Source organism: Neolamprologus multifasciatus, chromosome 1 (genome assembly GCF_963576455.1).
Source record: "Neolamprologus multifasciatus chromosome 1, fNeoMul1.2, whole genome shotgun sequence".
Classification (NCBI taxonomy): domain Eukaryota; kingdom Metazoa; phylum Chordata; class Actinopteri; order Cichliformes; family Cichlidae; genus Neolamprologus; species Neolamprologus multifasciatus.
This window is the reverse complement of record NC_140439.1, coordinates 1,306,480-1,323,739: the sequence shown is the minus strand read 5'-3', so window position 1 is coordinate 1,323,739 and position 17,260 is coordinate 1,306,480. Positions and strand designations below refer to the sequence as shown.

The 17,260-nt window shown below is 42.0% G+C and overlaps 3 protein-coding genes across 8 annotated transcripts in view; 1 reads left to right on the top strand and 2 right to left on the bottom strand.

The window, feature by feature from the left end:
• Window positions 1-7,716, bottom strand: part of serinc4 (serine incorporator 4) — a 46,040-nt gene extending 38,324 nt beyond the window's left edge. For 2 of the 5 annotated variants that reach the window (XR_014870536.1, XR_014870545.1), the window contains exon 1: window positions 3,220-7,455. Coding sequence is in view for 2 of the 5 variants with exons in the window: in XM_085139972.1 (XP_084996098.1) it covers window positions 3,220-3,333 (114 nt within the window). In the remaining 3 variants the exon portion in view is untranslated. The other 3 variants (XM_085139972.1, XM_085140097.1, XM_085140182.1) reach the window with 3 other exon arrangements.
• Window positions 7,717-8,616: 900 nt separating this feature from the next.
• Window positions 8,617-11,396, top strand: hypk (huntingtin interacting protein K). Of its 2 annotated transcripts, none has more exons than XM_085141062.1 (4): window positions 8,617-8,823; window positions 10,345-10,400; window positions 10,504-10,555; window positions 10,882-11,002. In XM_085141062.1, exons 1-4 carry the CDS (start codon window positions 8,662-8,664, stop codon window positions 10,918-10,920), a joined length of 309 nt encoding a protein of 102 aa, XP_084997188.1. In that variant the 5' UTR covers window positions 8,617-8,661; the 3' UTR covers window positions 10,921-11,002. The 2 variants fall into 2 exon arrangements, with proteins under 2 accessions (XP_084997188.1, XP_084997130.1); XM_085141004.1 differs by lacking the exon at window positions 10,882-11,002 and adding an exon at window positions 11,204-11,396 and having other exon boundaries at window positions 8,619-8,823.
• On the bottom strand, window positions 9,117-16,433 carry mfap1 (microfibril associated protein 1). The gene is made up of 8 exons (XM_085140310.1): window positions 16,303-16,433; window positions 14,790-15,006; window positions 14,558-14,696; window positions 14,286-14,473; window positions 13,565-13,834; window positions 13,317-13,476; window positions 12,462-12,551; window positions 9,117-11,924 (listed from the first exon to the last, which is right to left on the bottom strand). Exons 1-8 carry the CDS (start codon window positions 16,382-16,384, stop codon window positions 11,745-11,747), a joined length of 1,326 nt encoding a protein of 441 aa, XP_084996436.1. The 5' UTR covers window positions 16,385-16,433; the 3' UTR covers window positions 9,117-11,744.
• Between the last annotated feature and the right edge of the window lie 827 nt (window positions 16,434-17,260).

The window sequence follows — 17,260 nt, the reverse complement described above, 5'->3', positions numbered from 1 at the left end:
AAGCCAGTGATGCCACACAACATGGATCTATGCTGTCCTGTTGTTTCTGACCCAGACATCTGAATGTTACAGCAGAAATTCATGCTATCAGAGCGGGCAGCATACTTCCAGTCTTCTGTGTGAACTGTAGCTGCAGTTTTCTGTTCAAAGCTGACATGAGAGCCACATAATGTGAACTGCTGCTGCTGCAGCCCACTTGCTTCAAAGTTTAACATCGTACATTCAAAAACGTTCTTCTACATGTCGCGGTTGTAACAGGTGGTTACTGCTGCCTCAGTGTCCGCTCAAAGCAGTCTGACCATTTCCCTCTGACCTCTGACACCAGCAACACATGTTCACCCAGAGAACTGTCACTCAGGTTTTCTTCTTCAGACCAACCTCCCAGAGATGATTATGTGGGAAAATACAGTAGATCTGCAACAAACCCGCCCATCAGACACCAGCAACCACATGCACAGTCACTTAAACCAGCTTTGTTTACCACGTCTCTGTTTACTTTCTTACATACTGTACACATTTACATGTTTATTGTTTATTTGTCTATTAGTCAAGTTGTAGATTTGTTAATAAAAGTGCTTTTATCTGCACTCTGACTGATGGTCTGATGGCCCAAAGAGAAGCATGGAGATACTGTAATAACTCTAAGTCACTTGATAATCACAAAATAAACTACTTTGGAAACTGAACACCTAAAACCATCTCTCAGCATGCAGAGCATGAGAAACCATAAATGCATCAGATGTAAATTGTCCTTTTTTGCATTCTGAACAAACCAGAACTGTTCATAATAAAGAAGTGCAGATGTTTCTGATGGAATAAAGAAAACTACACATAAACAAAAGGGAAACTTTATATAATTTATAAAAAAGGTTTATAAGTTGAGCCACTTTACAGACAGCCAGGTGTCTGCCCTGTGGCCTAGTTTGAGGTTCATAATGCAGGATTACTGGTCACAGAGCAAAGTTGGGCCACGGAGATTAAACCAAAAACATGAATAATCACTTTCATTTAAAAACAGCCAAATAAAAGAGTGGGTCACACAGCATATTCAGGGCAGACCACAGACTGTTAGGTACAGAGTGAAGACTAAACGTGGAGGAGTTTGTGAGATAGAGACGGAGTCTTCATTCAGGCATTCATGGACGTTTGCATAAACGAGCCAGGTTTTCCTGTCAAATCACAAATGTAAGAATATTATTTCAGAAACACAGGAGTCACTCAGCGTGTTACTTCTACATGATGACGATCTCATCTGCATCTTTCCAAGTATTAAGTGCTAATCCTGACCCACGTCTGCCTTTCACTTTGCATCGCAAAAGGACCTCTGTCAACTTTATGTATTTTAATCTATGTATATTTCTTATAATATGTCCCTTGCATTTTATTTTCATCCACTGAGGTTTGAGGGCTTCACCTTAATGGAAGAGCAACATGGTGGTGGGAAGGGTTTCGCTGCTTTGTGAAAAGGCAAATTGTTCAACAACAGAACATTTCTCAGTGTGATAAAGTAAAGAACTACATGAACTATCCTGCAGAACATTAAAGCTTTACAGAATCCACAGAAACCCGTGTGCACAGTTGAGCGCCTTTAAGCCTCCATGCACTTATAAAGCTCCAACTGTACAACATGGATCTGACAGGACGTTATATTTTACAGAAAAGAAAGAACCCCAATGATAAGACAGTCCCCTATGGGGAAGAAGAACTCCCCTTTCGAATACTCACTGAAACATGGGAAACGTCCCTGCATACACAGCAGCAAAGCTAGAGAAAGGTTCAGGGTCACCTGACCCGTCCCTAACTATATGCTTTATCAAAAGCAGAGCGGGTCTCTGTCTCCCGAACACAAACTGGGACAACTGGACTTTACTGGGACTCCCTGAAATATATCTTATATAAGAGTAATATGAACTCTTTTCCTTTCAGTATTCTTGCTGCACAGGTTCAGGAGCGCTGTCATGAACACAGTTCGTTGTTGCACAAATCCAGATTAAAATTCTACCACACATGCAAACCAAGAAATAAGACAACCTACATAAAAACAATCTAGAAATACAGCTGATCCTGGCCTAAAGGTAATTCATGAAGTGTAGCAAAGGAGGAAAGTGACCTGAAAATCAGGCAGGCTTTGTTCTCTGAGCTAAAGAGGAGCGGGACCTTTCAGGTTTCTACCAGTGCACAATCCGTCATGGTGTGGGTGCACAGGTCCACATAACATCGATAAATACATATTCATGGAAGCCCCATAAGCTAACATAAGCTGCTATTAATGTGACGTGTTCTTAGCAAAGGTCTTGCTTATTTCAGACAGATAATGCCAAAACCTCATTCTGCACATATCCCACCAGCATACTCTAACCTGGTCTGGCTGCACCTCAGACCTGCCCCCCACTGGGAGCGTTACATTAAGTAAAGTATGAAGTATGGAAATAGGACTGCTTTCAACAGGTCTGTGGTTCTATGATAAACAGGCCAAATACAGCTTCAAATCCAAAATCCAAAAGTAAATCACCTTTTACTAATGGAGAGCAAATTAAAGGCAAATGATGCAGAATGTTCAGAGTATCATGTTGCACATTACTAAACCGAAGACAACGCCGCTGCTGCCGAAGAACAAAACTGTTCTTTAGTTCTATACTGCTGAGCAAATGAACAAATCTGGACCCAAAACAATCTCGGGCTACGTCTCAACACTGCAATGAGGCATTGAGTCCCATTGTCACTGGTGAGAAAAATCAAACATCTAGCCATGCAGTCTGCAGTGAAAGAGTGCACTGCTGCAGTAGGATGCCAGCATTGCAAACAGTCAGTAAAAAAGCTTGTAGTTTACTCACGTACATTTATTGTTTAACAGCACTGGCTCAAAGTAATTGTCCAGAGTAATATTTACACATTTCTATAGCATCTGTACAATATATGTCCAATGCTGACCTGGGACCAGCAACAACATTAAAAAGCTCCTTACACATTAATATGTTTCTGCGTCCTGTAACTGATTATTTCTACATTACTGTCCTTCTACTTTTTAATAAAAACAAATACAGCTACAGAAAACTCTTAATAGCTGCAGTGAATCTAACTGACTGAATAAAAGCACTTCAGTGAGTATGCACAATCATCTCATGAGTAAATTCCTTTAGTTTAATGCATTACAAACTAAACTGACACTGAAAAAGGCTCAAACAGACTCCAGCTGTGCTGCTGCTCACCGGCTCTCACCTGATAGGCCACCATGTTGAGGAAGTAGTTGTAGACCCCGCTGCGGTTCATCCCCTGAGTGGCCGACATCGTGAACTGCTTTTCCTCGGCCGCCACCACCCTACATTTGGCCATGAACGTCCGGCACAAGCGGCTTCTTTTTCCAAGTGCCTACAAAGATGGCATCCTCACATCCTCAAAGAGGCCAGAACGCAGCGTCTAATGGGTTTTTCAGCAAAATGAAAAAAAAAGGAAAGATGCAAAGTCCGGCAGCTTGTTTCTGCACGCTCTCTTATGCTGGATTAGCGGTAAATCTAGTCCAACTAGGCTCTCTGCAGATGAGACATGAGAGCTGTGTTGCTGCAGTCCAGCCTCACAGAGGAATCAGTTGTTTTTTCGCCCATATCCTGCGTGCTTTGGCTCTGCTGCCGAGTTGGGCGCTGCCAGAAAATAGGGAGAGGTGGTGGCGAATGCCCGGTGCCCTCCCTCTCTCCCCCAGTCAGATTAGGCAAAGAGTGTGTGAGGGGAGGAGGGAGTGGGGGAGAAATGACGAAGAGGAGGAGGGGGAGGGAGAGAAGGAGGAGGTCAACAGGGACCATGTGCCAGTCCCATCTGTCCCCTTCCATTCCCTATTCCCAGCATTGCACAAAATCCACAGCACAATGAGATTGGGCATGTTTAATCCAGATTTGGAAAATTAAACAATTATCCTGTGTGACTTCTGGAAGCTTGACTCGCAGTTTTCTCCGAGACCTGGGCCAAGTCTGAGAGAGAGAGGCCCACATCCGTAATCCCAACGAGTTATCGTGATTGCACTACGACCCAGAAATGTTAAAGCAGGACGTGCTGGACGGCTTTCTGCCTGTGATGGGTCAACAACAGCATCGGTACATGTGCTTAATGATAAACAGGCCAATGGATTTGGAAGGCCTCTAATGGGAGAGTAATAAGGTATTAGGCAAAAATGAACAAAAGACAACATATTTATTATTAAGTTACCAAGACAGTATGTGTGTGATGTTGGGATGGATTGCTCAGCAATCATTTAAAGGACTTACAGCTCCACAATCCAAGCTGCTGCACTCTGCAGCTCCATGAACTGTTAGTATTTTTCTTTGTGCTTTTATTTGATGAGTTTCTGTGTAAAAAGATATCAAATATCGAATATCGCATGATAAAAGCCGATTATGCTCGTGGGGGGGAAACCATACCCTGCAAGTTCAGCTTTCCCATTGCAAAGCTGCTACACTCCTCGTCGCCAGCTCTGTTCTACAATCTGACATTTGTGAAAACAGTCCGTGAATTCCTCAAAGGGACAAAGCTGGTCAGTACTGAGGTGTAAAAGCTACTTGGAGCTGGATATGTGCTAAAACACTCTTCTGTGTTGCACAGCGGCAGTGAAACGAGACGACGGCAGCGGCTGAAAAGCGCTGAGTGCATGAGGAGAGGGTCAGATTAGATTTGGGTTAGTGTGCAGGGTGGCGCACTGGGATAATCCCATCGCTGTTCCAGCCCTCCTCTCAGCCAGGATGACCTTCACCAGCGCAGGCACAGCATTATTGCAGCCTGTTACTCTATCAGAGTGAAACCTTCAACTGAAGCTGCAGAGATTCTCCAACGTGCAGCATGTTTAGGAAATAATACACAGCAGTCTGTGCTCCCGTATGGAGACAAAAACCCAACAAAATAACATGTTTAGCTACAAGTTTACTTAGTTACTGCGGTGTTTGACAGATTACATGATGAAGGCCAAGTGTCCTCAGGACCCGTGGGATTTAGAGCCCCTGCTTCAGTAAACGGCCATCTGAGTACAGTGCATTACAAAAACATCCAACTGTAAAAGATCACTTTGTTATTTGCAGATATATTAAACTGTCTGTTCACTGTTATGCTGATGCAAAGCAAAAGCAGAGAGTCACAATGCTGTTCAGCTGCTTTAATGAGTTGTTCTTGGTACTGAACCTCTGTGCATGTACGCTGGAAAAAAGCAGCTTGTGCCAGGATCGTCTAGCCTCTGGAGAGGAGACACAGTCCTACCAGATTTACCTTCATGGGATTGAGCAATAAAGAAGAAGTTGAGTAAGAGGGAACATCAGAGGTTAACCTGGTTCAGGCTTGGATTTACAAAGCCAGTCAATGAAGACTCTTCCAGACTCTTATATCAGTTGTAGGATTATCAGTGTGAGGCTCATGGAGACACACGGAGCTCTGTGAACATGGTGAACATGCTGACCACAGCCAGCATTACCAAGAACAAGCTCGCTGCCACATATTCATTCACAGCGATTTCACAGAAAAGTACTTTTTAACAATTTACTTGAAAAAACTAGCTGACCTAAGATGCTTTGATAATGTCTATCTAGTCCCTGTATATAATACATTCTAAATAAATACAGATACACAAGACGATCAAAGAAATGTAAGATGACCAACACGAGAAGAATAAACACTAAAGGACTGAAAGGTGATGCACGCTGGCTGTGAATGTACACAAAGACCAGGGGAGGAAACTGTGGAGGACTCAGGACACGACTGTGTTCTGCTGTCTCCCAGAGTGTGGGTGTCCCGCTCCCAGGATTCATAACCTTTCACCTGCATGCATGTTATTCAAATATATTTAGTAAAAAATCCAATAAAAATGACAGAAATGAACCAGATGATGTAACTTTGCATGTGTTTGATAACTCTCTCTTGGAGCTGAGTGGGTATTATTCAGAGAATCAGTAACCCACTTAGGAAGGCTTCTCCAGGCCACAAACGTCCACACTAACTAAGAACAAACATTGTTTGATGTCATTTCCTTAATTTCACTTTAGCTTATCCCCTCCAACAAGTGTGGGTGTAAACCAGTTAGTCACTGTGACAAACACGTGTTGCTCTCAGCGCTCCGGTCGGCTGCGGAGGGTCCGGCATTCCTTGGGGCCCCTTTCACTCTTGGATAATTACTGCTGCCTTGTGGGAGAGGAGGAAGTGCCAGCGAGAACAAACAAAAGCAAATTAGAGGATGCAAATCCGTGCTTGAGTGAATGTGCTCGATCTATGGTTTCAATAGGCCTGTGCAATGACTGTTGGCTGAAATCCAAGCCTTGTTTTCCTTTATCACAAAAAATTGATCCCTTTGTTATTATTTAGGAATCTTACAGACAAACCTGAGCGCTCTAAGCAGCGCTGGTCCTGGCGGGTAAATAAAAGCTGTCAATTTTTACCAGGTTTTACAAACAATAGGAATGTTTCTTCCCATAGAGACACAATGTACCCATTCATAGCTCTGACAGAACGGCGTGTTCATACTCTGAAGGATTACACAGACGACAGATTATTACACACTGCATTTTTTCTACTGACAGCTTAACTTTGGGGAAAGTGCTGCTTTCATTGGTCTAACATCAAAATCTGATGCCATCCTTTTTATTCTAGCACAGGAGCATTGTGTACATGCACAGTGCTCAATAATTATATTCGTGAAAGGTGGTTTCCAATATTTACATCAATTGCCCAGTACAATTGTTTGGTTTTTAAGAGGGGGGTCTCCTAAATAGAAGTACTTCTCACTGTCATCGCTCGCACTGACAACATGAACGTATACAGGCAAAGATGTATGAGGATCTAAATATGACATTACTTTGGACCTCTGGCCTCTTCTTCAAGGCCAAATAAGGTCACACTTTCATAACTATGATCTACTTTTACATTTCACATCTGCTTTTCTTTCAAGTTCACACAGAAATGATTTGATCTTTAAAGGAAGTTTCGTTAAGAGAAAGAGAATGAGCTGCTTAGTTAGCTAGAAATGTACTGTAGTACATAATAGACTCAAGTTATTCATGTCCAGTTATTAACAAACTAAACTAACTAATAACTTCATTGCTAATGTATTATACAAAATAAAATGGGAAATGACAAAAGCCTCCACTTTGCACTTGTTTTTACTGGAATACAAACTTCTTAAAGTATGTTTAAAAAGATCAAAGAAAACTAAACATATAAAAATACAATAATATTTTCTGAAAAATAAATACTCAGAGAGTGAGCTGCCTCAGGGGCGGTCTGCACTCTCTGAGTATTTCTTGTTATATATAAAAATATATATAATTACATAGAATCTGTTAGTCCCACTGGTTCTCAGCGCTGACTGAGTGACAGTTAAGGGCAGCAGAGGTTGTACGCAACATTTTAATCCTTTTTGGAATCAGAGGAATTTCATTTTAGATGTTTTCTATTCTTGTGTGTTTGTCAGGCTGTTTGCTTTCTGCAGAGTCTCACCTGTGGCCGAAGCCAGTGTCCTGTCATCGCGTTCCTGAGGCCCCGGGTGATGAGATCTCCAAAACTGTCAAGCAGGCATCAGTCATAAAGCAGGATGAAGGGGTTGGTATGACGGGAACAATGCGTCTCCGGTGGCATCCCTCCAGCTGCTCGCGACCCATTGCACCTCCTGAAGGAGGAAACCACAGAGCACTGAGGTGTTTTTTTTGTCCCACTCGAGGCTGAAAGCACCAACAGGTTTCTCTTTCTTTTAATCTGATTACAGTGGTGGGTGGATTGGAAAAGCTCAAGTACACAGAAGGGCTGAAAAAGTCTGGACACACAGGAAATCTGTTGCAATGGTGGAAGAACAGGTAAACCTCTTAGAACAGACAGGAATAGAACGAACAGGAGTACAGAGAGATTTAGTTATCCGGAGACAGACGGCACGTAATCCGGTTATTTGTTTTTGTCTCAAAAATAACAAGACAGTAAGTCATGCTATCCTTCCTCAAACCTGTGGGTAGGTTTAAATATTAGTTTAGATCCAGAATTTTAAAAAATAAAATAAACAGACATTTCCTTCCCGAGCATCAGACTGATCATCTGATCAACTGACTGTTGTTGTTTTACTGAAGCCCTCCACAAACTGTTGTTTATGCTCTCTGCTGTTATCACTGTAACACATTTCTCTGCTCAGTGTCACAGGGGACCACACTGGATTTAATCGTTGTGCTGTATTTTGGATATATGGATCATCTAACTGATCATAAATATTGATCAGACTGACGACAAATTCCTTTTTCTTAAAAAAAAAAAATACAATAAAATAAATCTGGTGTCCTGTAAGACATAGTCATGGTGACCAAACGCTTACCTAAATTATGTATACACATATCCATTACAAGGTTGAGCAACATTGCAGAATCATATTTGACTACATGAAATAAAGATATTACAGTATCTACGGACAAATATGAATGAGTTCTTCCTCACCAACAAGTCTCATGCAGTATTTTTAAACTGAACACTTTCATTTTTGTTGTGTGTATCTTATCATTTAATTAATTTTGTTGACAGTTTTTTGTTATTGCTATTTTTAAAAAACTTTTTGTTTTAAGGGAGATGGAATTTTATTTTTAAAGCTTTCCGGTACTACCCCGTATTCCATCCGATAGTTCTAGGAACCGTCCTCTTTGTTCCGGCGTTACTCGAGCAAACATGGCGACGGAAGGAGATGTCGATTTGGACTTGGAAGCCGAGGAAAACTGCACCGGGAAGCCGGCAGAGAAGCCTCGGAAACATGACAGCGGGGCCGCTGATTTGGAGAGAGTGACAGACTACGCGGAGGAGAAGGAAATCTCCAGCTCTGATTTAGAAACGGTGAGAGCAGCGGGCTCACGTTAGCACCGGAAACATGCGGTCCGTGCTGCCGTCGTTTCCCGCACAGCATCACTGACACAGAACCAAGTCTAGTGTGTTTGGTGTGTAGCTTGTGTTTTATACACAAGCTACACACCGAGTTTTGCCTGTTTTCATGCTAGTAGCTAACGTTTGCGCAATTATGTAACGTGAGTGATAAACTCGGTAACTAATTGCTTCGTGGCTCGCCAGGTAAATCCGCACACCAGTTTTCTTTAAAACAAGTAAAATATGTTTGTTTTTTAAAAAAAAAATTAAAAAAAAGACACGACAGCCTCACAGCTGAGACAGAGCATGCTGCACACAGAAGAGCAGCGTTACAGCGTTTTTAAATGTCTCTCATTAGCTCCGGTATGAAAAACTAAAACCTATCAAACGTTAGGGACGTAATCACAACCCCCTAAAGTTGATTCTGTCCATCTGCACGTGGGAGAAACGTTTTGTCACTCATCCAGGTAACTTCCTCATTCTCAGCTGACTGCAGGTTTCAACCACCCCACCTTGTTTGGTGGGGTGGCTGTAGCTCAGATGGTAGAGCAGGTCATCTACTGATCAGAAGGTTGGTGGTTCGATTCCTGGCTTCCCCTAGTCTGCATGCCAAATATCCTTGGGCAAGATACTAACCCCAAATTGCTCTCCGATGCATCCATCGGAGTATGAATGTGTGTGAATGTTATCTAGAAAGCACCTAGAGAAATGTGCTTGTGCGAATGGGTGTGAATGGGTGAATGCACAAGTTGTGTAAAGCGCTTTGAGTGCTCAGAAGAGTAGAAAAGCGCTATATAAGAACCAGTCCAACCTTTTGGGGATTTCCTTCCCTGGACGATTGAGCGACGTAATCACAACTTTAAAGTAATTGCTCTCCTATTATGAGGCACATCTAGTAATCAAATAGGGCTTACCTCACTGATGCCTGCATCAGAAAATAGTAAAATGCTGCCTGACATCATTTTCCAAGCCCACTCCACCGCAGCGCCTCCTGAAGACCTTCAGGTTATATTTCGACCTAAAGGGAAAAATAAACTACTGCACACTAACTCGCGATATGATAGAGCAGCACTGAGTGAGACCAGAGAAGTATTTCAGTTTTTCTCACCTTGAAACCTTGTTTCTTGACAAAATACCAACAATTAACGCCTTTTGGATAAATGCACATTTGAATATTCATTCGTAAACATATTGCGTGTGGCACACACAAATATTTGTGGTGCTTCCTAATGAGTGGTGACGTGACTAGATCATTCCCATCATTTGTGCGACCGTCTGTTGGCGTGAAATGTGTACGCACTGTACACTTGGAGTTGTGAGCAGGACTTTATTTACTTGTAACATTTTAAAAACTATTTAAAAAAATCATTAAATTGTGAGACAAAATGCTCGGACGTGTAGAACAGAAATTGTCTGGGTTGCGACATTCTTCATGTTTGACACATAGGAAGGTGAAAACCATATAAATGCTATAAACAGTGTTTCCTGTCACAGGCCATGTCAGTGATTGGAGACAGAAGGTCGCGGGAACAGAAAGCCAAGCAGGAGAGGTAAGAGCAGCTTCATCTGTAACTGAAGTGTTGGCTCCTTGTTGCCTCAGTCACTGTAAAAGACCCAGGAGAGTCCTGATGTTTTATTTATTCCTGCTTTCAGAGAAAAGGAGTTGGCCAAAGTCACCATCAAGAGAGAGGACGTAGAGCTAATTGTAAGTTCTTGTTTTTAATTATTATATTATTTATTTTACTCTTTTTGTCTATTAATCCATTTAGCTGTTATACAACCACACAAATGCTGGTTCACTACATGGTCTAAAGTATGTGGACACTAACGCCGTGTGACCCAAACCCAAAAAGTTGATTCTGTTTTTTAGTTGTGGTGAAAATGATAAATATGAGCATCTTGGACCAGAATCAAAAACACTTCTATTGATAATTGACAAAAATCAGATCTCAGCGATCTGAAAGTAGTAGAATTCCTAAAAGCTTCACTTGAAACGATTAGAACTGGAATTCCTTTCCTTTGATTTCCCAGGTGATCGCAGCGTATGAGCCTGGCTCTACAGTGGAGTAGTTCCTTCACACAGTCACTACATGTGTGCACATACGACTTTTATGTTACCTTATTAAGTCCCGACTATTATTGTAAAGTGGTGATCTAAAAATAAAATTCAACAGTTGGACCAGTGCTGTCTAACGTTTGTTGATTGGAGCGTTGGTAATGGAAACTATCAAATATTAAACCTACATTTTAAATTACATCAGTGTGTTACAGAAGGAATCGTCCTGAGCCGAACTGTAGTTTTTATAAAACCAGTTGTCTTTACGCTTCTTTTGGTGTCCGTGTTGTTGTCCAGATGTCCGAGATGGAGATTTCGAGGGCCGTGGCTGAGCGCAGTCTGAGGGAACACATGGGGAACGTGGTGGAAGCTCTGGTGGCTCTGACCAACTGAACAAACATGACTGACACTGGACTGCTTCATTAGGCTCATCGGTCACGCTGGGTGGTTAAACTGTCGTGGTGTCATCTTTACTGTGTTTTTTTTTTTTTTAATAAAAGTTGACATTTGGCTTAATTCATGTCCATTTATGAAAAAAGAAAACACACTGCTTTTATTGGAATAGTCATCAAACATCAGTAAACAACACCGAGGAAAAAGGAACGAGTCAGTGGGAGACTGTGTGTACTAAATGCTGAATTTACAAAATTACATCCCACCAGCTGCATCTCCTGTAGATTTCATGGAGCCAGCAGTGATGGTGCACCTTACAATCAGTCCATCTGCTGATTTCCTTCCACGTCACAGTCCAGAAAAACAGACCATCAGGCTGCAGCTCAGTCTCTCAAAGTCTTTACAGCTGCACCGTGGGCCTGCTCATATCCTCTTCATGTGCATCTTAAGTCTTCCTCTTCTTCACGGTGGGCCGGTCAAACACGTCCCTCACGCCTGCCGCCTTCTGCTTGAAGAACTTGGTGTTCTGAGCGCTTTCTTGAGCCCAGGCAGAGTCGAACGACGTGGTGTCCTGGTCCACCAGGTGGGTGTACTTTGTGCGTCCAGACCGACCAAAATTTTTCACCTTTGCAGGAAACACAAACCAGAAAAGATCAGAGAGCCCCGTGATTGAAGAGAAAAAGAAACTCTTTTTGCTATTGTCTGAATAAGATGCACTGTTATTGTCTCTACTGCTCTGTGCAGCACAAGAGGTTCTCTCAGCCTCCACTGCTGTCACCACATGTGAGAAGAAGTCAGTGGAAACAAGTACTGATTTATGAAAACGCACAAATAAACAGATGCAGATTAACAATAAATATCTGCAAGTGCACCAAGTAAGCAGGTCCGAGCTAGCTGGAGTGCTGAAACACCCGCAGCACACAAGGACATTTCATTTCACAACATAGCCGTCCAAATGTCTTCAGAACAACAAGACACAAATGTAAAAACATGGTTAAGTGTTTACATCCTCCTCTCTAAGGTTCCAACTAGATCTCCTGAGAAACAGCACAAACACCTGAAAACCATTTAACCTTATTTTTCATATGAACGCTGTTATAACAATGTTGAGTGAAACAGTCCAGGCTACGATGAAGATGAGGAAAAAGCAAACGCCACTGACCTGCATAACTTTGGGTAGGATGGTTTTGTTGAAGTGATCCTCCAGAGTAGGTGCACTGAAATCTCTCTTGTACACGTCCTCCTCCTCGTCCTGCAAAAGAAAAACACATCCTGACACTTAGACTTATCGCTGACATCATCAGCTAATATCCTGCAGCTTGGATCAATGTTCCAGGGATGAGCCAGAAGGTCAGAGATGTTACGACTATAAAAGCGTTTTGGTGTAAAAAAGTCAGGACATTTTAAAAAGCTCACTGATACAAGAGTTTGCTGTTGAGGACAAAACAGTACAGGCCTGGTGCTTGTTTAAAGTTCACATCCACAAGGATTACATGCATCTCCTGCACTGTGTGCGGTGCATATATCCTGCTTTTTTCAGACAGTACTACCAGCCCACTGAAGCTCAGCATCCCTGTGTGCACGCATATAACATACACAAAATATCCAACATGTACTCAACTTTACTGAAAATCATTTTATCATCTGTCTCTGGTTGATTAAACTAAACTACAGTCACCTGACCTTTGGCACACAAATCCAAATTAATTCATTTCTAGGTGAACTAACTCTGCTTTACTCAACTACATGCAGGTAAATGCATAGAAAGTATTTGGTGCAAAGAGATCCTCCTCAAATAGTTTGATTAAAAAATACAAGAAAAGGGGGATGGAAATCAAGAAATTCATTCAAAGGTAAGTCATATAATGAGAAATTAAAGTATTATTGCCTTGCTACATGTAACAAATGTTTTAGGTTCTTAGGAGAAACTCAGCAGAAAAGCCCTGGGTCAAGCTGGGACATTTGGGGGAAGCTCAGTTAGATGGTGCAGCTAGACTGAAGCACTGTGGTGACTCACCATGAAGAAGGCTCCTCTGTGGTAGTACTTCTGGAGGAACTTGTATTTGCCTTTGGTGGCTTTGTTGGTGACGACCTTGCCGTTGTTGCGCAGCTCGGCCCTGCGCTCCTCCTCAGTCAAGCTGTGGAATCTCTCGATTTCAGACTTCTCCTTCTCGAAGCTGAGAACAAACAACACTCATGATCTCTTCTCTGGATGTTCCTTTATCACAAATTCATTTTCAGTCACTCAAACTGGTGTTTACTTACGCTTCTCGTGCCTCTCTGTCCCTTTTGATGCGCTTCAGCTCTCTGACCTTCCAGGCTTCGTATTCCTCCTCCTCGTTCTCTCCATCGGTGTCCAGAGCGTCCAGAGCAGCCAGCGTGCGCCGGTTCTCCTCAAACTCCTTCTTGGCCTCTTCCTCCACGATCTTGAGGGTATAGCGCCGTCGCTCCTCCGCCTGCCTCTTCGCTTCGGCCTCCAACTCTCTCTGCCTCTGCTCCTCTGCTTCACGCTCTGCCACTGTGACTCTCTCTTTTCTGTGGAGAAAACAGTTCATGTGCTCATTAATGTTAAGGGCCTGGTATTCAGGCCGGTGTTGTTGTGATCTGCTTCCATCTAAAACACAAAGCGCACTGCAGCTTTAACAGGAATAAAGTGTTCAGGAGTTACTTTGACAGAAATGTTCGGCTCCACTCGAGCTCTTTCCAAACACATTTTGGAGTGTGAACAGCTCCAGACTGTACTGTATGTTTCCAAATGACATGACTGTTCTGGATAAATTAGACACAGCACACTTGATAAAAGACTCATCATTCACTCATCTGTTTTCTCCATGCTGCTAATTTTCGTTCCTTCAGTAATGCAAGCAGACACTTCTTGTGTGTCTTGATCTGTCAACATTCTCCACAAAAAACTGACCGTTGCATGTCTGCGACTGATAAATACAGTCTTTGGATTTACGTTATTCTACAAACTTTCATCTCGTACTTGCGGATGAAGACAGGTTTGAGCCGCGGCTCTGCTTCGTCCTCGCTGTCGGTGTATTCCTCATATTCAGACTCCATCTCCGACTCGTCTCCTGATTTCCCCTCTTCCTCCACCTCCATGACCTCCATTTCTTCATTCTTTCTATCCAAGGCTCGCTGACGCATCATTGCTCGCCTCCTCTCAATTTCCTGTAAGTGACCAGAAGAAAAGAAACATGTCTTAGTACAAACAGGTGAAGAAAAAAAAACTGACAAATTTAAGCTTTCAGGCACCTCATCATCCACTTCTTCTTCCTCCTCCTCTTCATCTTCACTGCTCTCCTCTCGCTGTGGGTGCCACGTGCCTTCATCAGAGTCTTCGCTGCTCTCAGCCACAACTTCAGGCTCTGCTATCTGTCTGTGTCTCGCAAGCCTGAGGACAAACAGGCACAAATCATGTTCACGTCAGCTTTCCAACACGATCGTTTTGGTGAACTTGAATCAGATTGTAAACGCTGGGCGCCACCTCTCTTCCACGTCCTCAGAGACACGGTTCAGCAAACGCCTGAGACGTGGATCAGAGACGTCCTCCTCCTCCAGCTCCACCTCTGGCTCCATTTCTTTTCCCTTCTTCACAAACTGGAAGTCTTCTTCTTCTTCATCAGACGACTCCATCGGCGCGTAGTCAGGGCGTTTACCCGACACATACCTTTTCACCTTCACCTTCTCCATGGAGAGTTCACCTGGCACACAGAGACACACAATCCTCTTAATCACACTTGAACCTACGTAAAGTTTTCCGATTAGGAATACCAGCTCAGCAGAACCACAAATAATACCAACTTTGCAGTTTCTCATTTTAATGTTTAGCTAAGACCAAGTCATAAATATCATCATTTTTACTGCTAAATAAATCATTACATGACAAACTGATCACCAGAAAACTGCTCGACAAAATGATTTAATACCTTTCTCACAGGACATGCAAATCATAAAAAGTCATCTTAAAAGTACCTAAACCTGAATTTATTTAATATTATACAATACTGGTAACCCCAAATGAATGATTACACACAGTTTGTTTTTCAGTTATTATTTAAGTCACTTCTAATATCCAATTTCTTTGTATGTAGCAAATCTAGTAAAAACCTTTAAAAAAAATACTTTTATTAATCAACGAATCCACTGACATGAAGCATAATTTTAATTCAGAACAATTTCTTCTTCTAAGAAAGAAATAAATCCACCTTTTCTTAAGCACACGTGACATCAAACTGAGTGTATTTACGTGTATATATTAGTGCTATTTCTTACATTTGTAAACTCTGCTACATATTGTATTATTTATTAGTTTAGTCTGTTGCTGTCTTGGAGCAACTGTAACCCACATAATTTCCTTGGGGATTAATAAAGTATTCTGATTCCGACTTTGGGGTCACTGGTCTTTAAGTAACTGCAATGCCTGACAGTGCTGATGTCTGTGTATATACGTCCTCACTGGCTTCAGGCCGCTCGCAACACGCTGATGCGGACAGTTTTTTCTACTCTTGACTCTGTATGTCACACAGAGGAAATATCCCCAACTGGGTCATGTCACCTGCTCTAAAAACCTTCTGTTTAGGAAGACCAGCCAATGAAAACCTTTGGCTTAAAGATGAAGGAGCTCGTTTAACACAGAGTGGACTGAGAGTTAATCTGAAGTGTAAATCGTGCAAACCACAAACTGAAGCACCCCGCAATAAAAACGTGGCTCTGTTTTAATGCAACTCCACTCTGAGGCCGCAGGTAGTGCAGGATCCCATCAGGGGACCCGTTATCCAACTACAACACTACAGCTATGTAGACGAAGATAATTTGGTAACATGTTCCGTCAATTCTTAAATTGTTACAGCCAGGACACTAATGTTATTAAATTAAGTAAAAAAGTCCAAATTTTTCCAGCATATATCTTCGTACATAAATTTACTATCAGCTTTGCTACTCCAGCTAGCTAGCTTAGCACGCAGCTAACACCCTGCTTGCTAACCGCACAAGCTCACCTTTTTCATTCCGGACCGGCACGGCTCCGGCCGTGGACTGGATCGGTGGAAGCTTCATGTTTAGGGCTTCGCGACTAGACATGACCGCCCGGTCGACGATATGCAACCGTACAAAGATTAAAAAATGAGTATTTCACTTTGACAAAACGAATTCCTCGTCGTCGCTCAAATCAAACGGAAGTTTGACACAATCGGCGAACGGACAGGAAGTAAATTTGCTCCGACAGTTCTTCCGCCGGTGAGCGGTGACTGTGTACATTTCACTTTAATACAGAAGATATGAAGTATTTGGTTTACACAGGAAATATGTTTGCGAAAAACGAGAAGTTAACTTTCTAAAACAGGGAAGGGTGAAAGTGAATGTTAATATTCTGAAACGTTTCAGTGTAGCAGCGCCCTCTGCAGGCCGCTGAGCTAAACACATTCATTCTTTTTATACGAATAAATCAAATTATTTATTGTTTTCTTGGTTAAAAAGTAGAATAATTTCAAATAATCCCATATGTTTTAAAAGTGGACATGTAGCATGTAAAGGAGTCACTAAAACTCTTAAATCATCTTTAATAAAGTAGAGTTATCAGGTTGCTTCAAGAGAAAAAATGCAAATGAACTACATCTCCTTGTTGTTTTATATTAGCTTATTTATTTTCTGTTAAAGAAAATTACTGAGCATCCTGGCTTTCTTCAATGGATTCAAATATAACCAATAACATGTATAGTGAAAAACACTTTGTGCCAAATTGTTTGCTTTGTGTAATGCAGTCCTGCAAATGTGTGTTATATCTAAATAGGCTTATTTTTAAACGCACCATCACAGTCCACAAGCTACAATTACCAAATGAGGAGTAGCATCTTTTACTTTTTCACTATTACTAAACACCACAACATCAGACACTCGGGGATTCAACTAGCCTGCAAAAACATTACAAACAGAACAGAAAATTAAAGGACACTGTAA

Excerpts from the sequence above, each read along its gene's own strand:
- hypk (XM_085141004.1), top strand. The coding sequence starts at position 8,662 with ATGGCGACGGAAGGAGATGTCGATTTGGACTTGGAAGCCGAGGAAAAC. Across the intron at positions 10,401-10,503 it reads CAGAAAGCCAAGCAGGAGAG|AGAAAAGGAGTTGGCCAAAG; the intron begins GTAAGAGCAGCT and ends TCCTGCTTTCAG. Across the intron at positions 10,556-11,203 it reads GAGAGGACGTAGAGCTAATT|ATGTCCGAGATGGAGATTTC; the intron begins GTAAGTTCTTGT and ends GTTGTTGTCCAG.
- mfap1 (XM_085140310.1), bottom strand. The coding sequence starts at position 16,384 with ATGTCTAGTCGCGAAGCCCTAAACATGAAGCTTCCACCGATCCAGTCC. Across the intron at positions 13,835-14,285 it reads AAACCTGTCTTCATCCGCAA|AAAAGAGAGAGTCACAGTGG; the intron begins GTACGAGATGAA and ends TTTTCTCCACAG. Across the intron at positions 11,925-12,461 it reads TCCTACCCAAAGTTATGCAG|GTGAAAAATTTTGGTCGGTC; the intron begins GTCAGTGGCGTT and ends TTTCCTGCAAAG.